The 7,350-nt window shown below is 49.7% G+C and overlaps 1 protein-coding gene across 8 annotated transcripts in view; it reads right to left on the reverse strand.

Moving 5' to 3' along the window:
- The window catches only part of UIMC1 (ubiquitin interaction motif containing 1), a 38,512-nt gene extending 31,333 nt beyond the window's left edge, over window positions 1–7,179 (reverse strand). For 5 of the 8 annotated variants that reach the window (XR_009962566.1, XM_062607595.1, XM_062607590.1 and 2 more), the window contains exons 1-2: window positions 6,948–7,106; window positions 2,747–2,904 (exon numbers count right to left, since the gene is read on the reverse strand). Coding sequence is in view for 7 of the 8 variants with exons in the window: in XM_062607595.1 (XP_062463579.1) it covers window positions 2,747–2,896 (150 nt within the window). In the remaining variant the exon portion in view is untranslated. Of the gene's footprint in view, window positions 1–2,746; window positions 2,905–4,061; window positions 5,376–5,806; window positions 6,346–6,947 lie in introns of those variants that run through there. The other 3 variants (XM_062607593.1, XM_062607592.1, XM_062607591.1) reach the window with 3 other exon arrangements.
- Window positions 7,180–7,350: the final 171 nt, after the last annotated feature.

Here is a 7,350-nt window from a genome sequence, read left to right on the forward strand (position 1 = left end):
AAACACAGGGATAATCACGCAAAGGAATGTTCCACACCAAAGGGAAGAGGGGCCATGGATACCATACAGAAATAGATGGCACCATCACCACGGAGTCTTGTCATATGTTCCCCAAGGGCTGGCAGAGCTGATGAATCTGGCAGAAGGAGCCTGTGAGACTTCATGCAGACTCCATGAGCGAAGGCAGGTATTCTCAAAGCTCACAAAGGATCTACCCAAGGAAAAAGAGTCCCACAGCAGATCAGCAGCATTTTGGGTTAGGGTCAAAGAGGTTAGCACAGCTACTGGGCCTCTGCTGGCTGACAATCGTCTTTCATACATGCGTTCAGAACATCTTGGAGGTCAAAGAGTCTCTATAAAACAGCCCAATTCACGCAGGAGGCTAGTGAGCCAGCCCAGGTAATTGCTATGCTTGGAGAGAGCATTGGTGGGCACTATTTGAAATATTGTCTTCTTGTGAATGACCACCTGTAATCTGGCATGGGCAACTGATTCCCTGCAGGACTGATCAGTCAGGGGAGACAGGAGCCACTGTGCTCATTCGTCACGTCTGCATTTTCTCAGGCACAGCCTGCACAGAGAAGGTAATCTCTTGTTTCCACAGAGCCAGAGAGACTGTTCTTATTTTGTCTGACCCTTCCCAAAAAAAAAGAGAAGTATTCCCCAAATCCAGGATTATATATAGCAGAGATCAGAAAGCCCCACATCCAGAAAACTTCCTTCTGATGCAGCTCTGCGAATGCCACAGCATAGACATGAGCAAAGAAAGAAAACTTGGCAAAAATAAAACCACCATGGATGAGCTTGATAATCCAGCATGACTGAAAAATTCCTGGGAGAGGCAGCCTGCCAAAGATCATCAAAAGTGAGAAGCTGGAGGCTTTCCAGGTGCAGCTGCTACAAGATCTGCTGGTCTGGAAGCAGAACTAGGGACTTGTTCTATAGATACCTGCCAAGAGACTGCCAAGGAAGAAAGCCATCGAATCAATGATGCCCAAATTGTCCTTGTAGCTTTTGATTCATAAGGAACCATGTCCTAACAGATGCAAGATTAATTGAGAATGTATTGTTCTCTAAAAATTGCTATTGATCTGAGCTTCCCACACCTCTTCTTGAACACATAACAAGGTCTTACTAGAGCAAGAACAACAGTTGCAAGGTTTGAAATTGAAATTCAACTTGATGCACACTGAAAAGCTGAGACAGTTACAGAAGCCAGACAGTTATTTTTTTGAGATCCCAAGTAAATCACATTTTTGGGTTTGATTTTGCAGAAAACAACACGACAAGAGACTGTGGCACCGGATCTGGAAGCTGATGACTCACAGAAAGAGACTGAACTGAATAAATCCGCTCATTCAACTGACTGAACTGTTGTCACTTATACAGAACCTAATTGGCTCTTTAACGGCCTCTCTGAGCATATCCTTTTCTGTAATATGACCGATTATGCCATCAGAATTTATTGTTTATAGACAAACTTACACAACAGTCAGGAGTCTAACCTTTTTATAGATGTCTTTTAAGAGACGTTTGCTTCCCCTTGCTCAGATACGTGCACATTGAGATGAATAATTGCAGACAATAACAGGTCCTGATCTTTTATGTACTGCAGCAGCTCTTATAGCTGCTGATTTCTTTTTTCCTTATAGGTTTCACAATAAAGGCCAGTGATGCAGCAGGCATCTGAAGTTAACTTAGCATATTGCAGAGCTAAGGGTTTAACCCCACTGAACTATTACTGCCATATGTTCCATTTCTTTCAGGGAATTTCCCAATGGGAAAGAACTCAGACAATGTGAAGAAAAAACATCCAATATCATTTGCCCTACAGCTTCTTACTGTTTATTTCTGGTGCTTTTCCCCTCCTCACATGATAATCGCCTTATTGTAGAGGAGCATGCTGCAGATGTGGGAGCGAAAGGGACTTGATTTAAGATCTGCAGCTTGAGAGTAAACTGAAATGCTTCTGAAAATGGTGGAATTGCAAAAAGCAGATTAGGATCCCCAAACACCAGCAAGACAGAGCAGAGCCTCAATAATCATACACAAAAACCCAATTCTAATAGTTTCCTCTCGTGTACCTCAGCATGTTGAGGACAGATTCTCAAGCTCTGGGTTTCCCCCAAGCAGGAGTTCCTGCACTCAACCCAACGCCAACGTGACAGACACAGACATTTCAATCTTCTAGGGCAAGGCTGATGTTTGCAATGAGGGATCAGGGATCTGAGCCTTTACGTCTCAGTGAGGCACTCCCACACCGCAATTCACCTTTACACCCTATGGAAGTGGGTTAAAAACTCAGGCTTCTGTAATTCAGGATCAGTTTACCTGACACCAGCTGTGCCTGAGCTACTCACAAGCCCGTGTTCTAAACCATTTTCTTATCTATTTGCACATAATACAGAATCATGTTTCTAAGGTTTAGCTGGAAATCAATCAAATAAAAATTATGAAAAAAAGATTTGTAAAGGGATTGAGGAAAGGTTACTTTGAAATTACGTTTCAAATTCAGTTCTGAGAGGATTTGGTTATCAAATCCCAGACTCATAACTCACCCTCACGAAGCACACCATTCATTTCCTAGTCAAACAGGATTTGATTCATCTCATATGTAAGAAAAGGAACGGCACAATAACCCCTGCACAAAGCCTGACCCCAGCACAGGCAGTGTGGGGTGCTCCGGCTCTCTCCTACCACAGCAGGCCCCGGCACAGGCTCTGGCCAGCACAAGGTGATCACTGACCTCTCCATCACTGTCAGATATAACAATGAATGCATCCACAAAGCTGCGCTTCTTCTTGGTGTTGGCTGAGTTCCTCTTATCTTCCTCCTCTTCCTCCCCATCCTGGCCTCGAGAGTCCAGGCCCTCTGTGGGCTTCTTCCTCCTCGGCATCCTTCACTCTGAAAGAGAGGGAAGGATTAAAAGCCATTTGTTTCCTTCTGATTTAGATTTCCCCTAACAGCCATCCTTTTTTTTTTTTTTTTTTTTGCTATTTTTAGTCAAAATGCTGCAGGCATCAGAACCTTTATTACAAAGCGTGGTGGATTTAGTGTTACTGGGAGCCACATGTACAAGTCACCGCTCATCTAGTTAAGAATTCTTTATTACAGCTGATTGCTAAAAAGGGGTTTCAGGGGAACAGCAACACAGAAGCCACTCTGAATGCCCTCGCTCCAAAGTAATGAGGCTTTCCTCTTAAAGCTCATCAGCAAACTCCACTAAAGCATTGCTTCACAGCAGGTCTACTGCCCTTCAACACAACCCCAAATGTCCCCTCCTCAGCCCCACACCTTCATTATCCTGGTGCAGAACAAACCAGGCTGTGGCTGTGGATCAAGCTGGAATTTGTGTGCCAGAACAAGAAGCCACCACAGCAGAGCCATTTGTCAGCTTTTATACTCAACAAAACAAGGGGGAAAGGCACGTTCTTCAAAGGAAGCTGTTTTGCTGTCAGCACAGCAGCTCAGAGGAAGGCTGCATCAGCACTACAAAAAGGGAAAATGCAGGCAATGGCAGTAGGCAGGCTGGAAACAAAACAAAAGGTTTATGTTGCAGCCTGGATTTCTCAATGAGCATCAGGCTCCGGAAGTCCTCTGTGCAGACATGCCCAAACCATTTGTATTAGAGAAGGCACTTGACAAGCAGCGAGGAACCTGCTGAGCGTTATTAGTGCAAACCTGAGTGCTCTATGAGCAGCACAATTGAGGGCAGATGCCCACACAATGCAAGCTAGCACTTCAGCGTCTCCTTTCCTTGCCAGCCCAGACTGTTGGAGAGAGATGCACAGCAAGTGTTAGCTGCTGTGATCAAAAGGACTCAGACGAGAGGATCAGGAAGAGATCTCGGTGAAGGAGAGCAGGGGGACGGCACACACAGTTAAACCACCCTTTCCCTTCTGTGTTTGCTGTTCGCCAAACAACCCGACAACAACATTTGGCGCTTCCTGAACTGTGATGTAGAAGAGGCTCACAAAGCAGGCTGAGCACGATCAGCTCTGTTGAAGTTAGAATACAACATGTGCAGAGTGGTTAAGCAACAAGCCCCTCGTGTTACACACCAGAGAACAGCAGAGCTGGAAATGTAAGTCAACTTGGCTGGCTCCCAGACCAGTGTCCTTCCACAGGATCATTCTGCCTTCCTTCAAGATCACTGAAATAGCTCAAATGTGCTGCTTAAATCTAAAATAAGGGTAGGAGAAGATACAAAAAGGACCCTAGGTTACCCAATATAGAGCCAAACCGTTCTCTGTAACACCACAAAATTGCAAACAGCCACTTTGTGTAGAAATGATAATGGAGAAGCTCAGAATCCCCATCATCGCCAGGAACAGCAGTGCACTGCTCCACCTACAGTCCGCGGCAGCAAGGTGAGGCTGAGAGAGGAATAACACGCGTTCCCTCCCTACTATCTGCAGCCTCCAGAAGCTCTTGTAGCCTCTCAGCCTCCCTTCCTCTGCAAACCCATGCCTAGAGACAAAAGATGATTATCCTGGTGAGTCACGATCTGCACTGAAGGTTTGCTGAGCCCTCTGAAGATGGAACACTGTACAAATGGCATGCAGAGCACCAGAAACGACTGCAAGGACCGCTGCAGTCCACAAACGTTTCTCTGTTTAGGAAAGGCAAACAAAAACAAGTGCTGCTTTCGAAAGAACAATGGCTCTTGCTAAACAAAGCTGTTCTGCTCCAGCCGAGCGCAACTCGGGTCCTGTTGGAATATCATTACACTTCATCCATTTTTTATCTTTTGCTCCAAATGGCCTCTTTGCCCTCTGCCCAGAAAGATGAGCCGAGCCTCACCCCCCGCTGCTGAGACCTGCCCCACGGAGGGTGTCTGTGGCGGTGGGGAGCACTCCTTTATCAGAAGGAAACCACTTACAAACGGTTTTGCACAGTGATGGGGAGCGAGGCCTGTGCCTCCAGTGCACGAGTCCACACAGGCTCACCCTGGTTTTGAAGAGCCAGCCTGGAAACCTCTTCACCACCAAAACAAAAGCATGTGCCATGCTGCCTTGTTTTTAAAATCCATGCTGGTATCACCAGCTCTCCTCTGACTCCACAATGCATCTTCTGCTTGATGCACTGTGCTAAATAAGAGATCACTGAGAAATATCAGCTGGAGTTTTGATGAGTCACCTACCTTCAACATTTAAAGGGAAGGGAGGAAAAAAAAGGAGATGTAACCACACAACTCCCACAACGCTGCTGAAAATGAAGGGACTTGTGGCAAAGAGTCTCTGTAAATGTAACTAAGGGAACAAGACAAATAAGAGATCACCTGTAGCTGCGCTAGTCTGAGGCTATGAGTAGGAGAGCAAGATAATAGCTTTTTATTAGACAAGCTGGTACAGCTGAGGGAAGAAAACATGCATCAGAGCACACACACACACACACACACACCCCCCTTCAGGTAGGGAAGTTAAGCTGTATTTTGCTTTTAGCACCCTGGGAAAAGACAGTTGCTTGTACCCAAGGTGATGACACCTGCTTTCAGGCTCAGTAAAACCAGACTGAATTATCTAAAACTACCTTTGCAGCTTTGTTCACAAAATCGTTTTCCAGTTATCCAGGTTTTTTCCAACTCTGAGTTTAACAGAATGTCTTTGTAAACGCTGACAACAAAGGTGACCTCCTGACAAGGAACTCGCACATGCCACGCTTCTCCAGTCACATTTTTAGGGATATCCTTGAAGATCCCCAACTTGTGATTATTTGTCATTTTCCCCTCTCATCTATCATTTTGATGAATCAGAAAGCAATTACCGACAGAATAATTCTAAATCTTGACACTGCAGCTACAGACCTGCCAAGCTGTGACAGCTTGAAAAATGCTTGAAAATGAAGCCAAAAATGAATGACTCTCATCCCCGGATGAGTTTCTGAGCCGTTGGAGACACAGGCTGTCGCTTTGTAAACAACTCCCCCCACCTCAGGAAGAGGAGGCTCCATGCTCAGGCAGGTCAGCACCACATGCCTCAATTCAAATATCATCCCTGGACCCCCAGCTCGACCCATCACGCAGCACCCAGCTGATGCTCTGCAACCAGCAAGATATAAGGGCTCAGTGCGCCTGGGGGAGAGGATTTCTTTACAGGATTTATCCCTTTATAGAGCTCGGTCTTCACAAGAAGGGACTACAAAGGCCACACGGGTCCATCTGCAAATGCCACTGAGCTCTCGGGAGATCCAAACTGTTCCACTGCCCAAAGCAAGTCCTGCACACAACACCTCTCCCTCCTCCAAGGACAGGTCCTGCATGGCAGGGGAGAGCAACCCTCTCCCTAGCACCCACCTGAGGTCCTCAAGTCCCCAGCCTGCTGCTTTGGGGCATGGAGGGCTCTGCACGGAGGCTGACAAGGACAGGGTCGGGGCTACTCAACAAGCATCACCCTGGGGACGAAGCATGGGGGATCCCAGACGGGATGAGGGGTCAGTTCGGGAAGCGGGGATCAGCCACAAGGAGCGCGCTGGGGCTACCCCAGGAGAGGCAGGAAGCCGGCAGAGCATGGGAAATGCCGCAAGGGATGGGGGCCAGGGCAGAGCCGGAGGGTCGGGTTTGGGGAGCCCTCCCGAGGGTAGCGCCCCATGAGGGGTCCCAGAGTGTCCCCAGAGGAAGGGGCGCAGTACCAGGGACCCTCCAGGGCAAAGGACTGGGAGCAGCCCCCGAGGGGAATGATACCGGGTGTCCCCTCAAGGGAAAGCCTGGCGCTGGTGGCCGGCCCCCGATCACCGGGACAGAGGCCATGGGCATGCCTCGAGGGTCAGACCCGGAGCAGCGCCAGGGGAAGGGTGCAGGGAACGGCCTCGGGGGAAGAGAAGGCCCCGAGAGGGGAAAGGGGATCGGTGCCCGGCCGCGGGAGCCCCGCGGCGGATGGGCCCCAGGCGAGCCTCGGGGCAGCGGGCCCGGCGCGGAGCGGCAGGCCCCGCAGGGCACAGGTACTCACCGGGACCGGGCCTCCCGCGGGCCGGCGCCCAGCCCTCGCCGGGACACCCCACCGCGCCGGCCCCGGTCGGCGGGTCCCTCACCCGAGCTCAAGTTGGCGGCGGAGGCCTCATTGCCCTCACCCAATATGGCAGCGGCAGCTTCGCGCTACGTCACGTGGCCGTCGCGGCGGTGAAGTGAGAGCCGCCATGCCGCTGGCGGGCAAGTGGTGGGCCCGGCGTGGAGGGGGACCGCGGGTCCCGGGCCCGCGTCCCCGGGTGCGCCGGAAGGTACCGGCACTGCCGCCGTTTCCTCATCCCGGTACCGGGTGCCGCAGACAGGGCGGTGGGCGCTGGTTTCCAGGGAGGAGGCCATCGCGGTGGGGAGGAGCACCTTCGACCCTCTACCTGCGAAACCTAGGTGCC

Source organism: Pezoporus occidentalis, unplaced genomic scaffold (genome assembly GCF_034315485.1).
Source record: "Pezoporus occidentalis ecotype Australia unplaced genomic scaffold, CSIRO_AGI_Poc_V1 ctg124, whole genome shotgun sequence".
NCBI classification, from domain to species: Eukaryota; Metazoa; Chordata; class Aves; order Psittaciformes; family Psittacidae; genus Pezoporus; species Pezoporus occidentalis.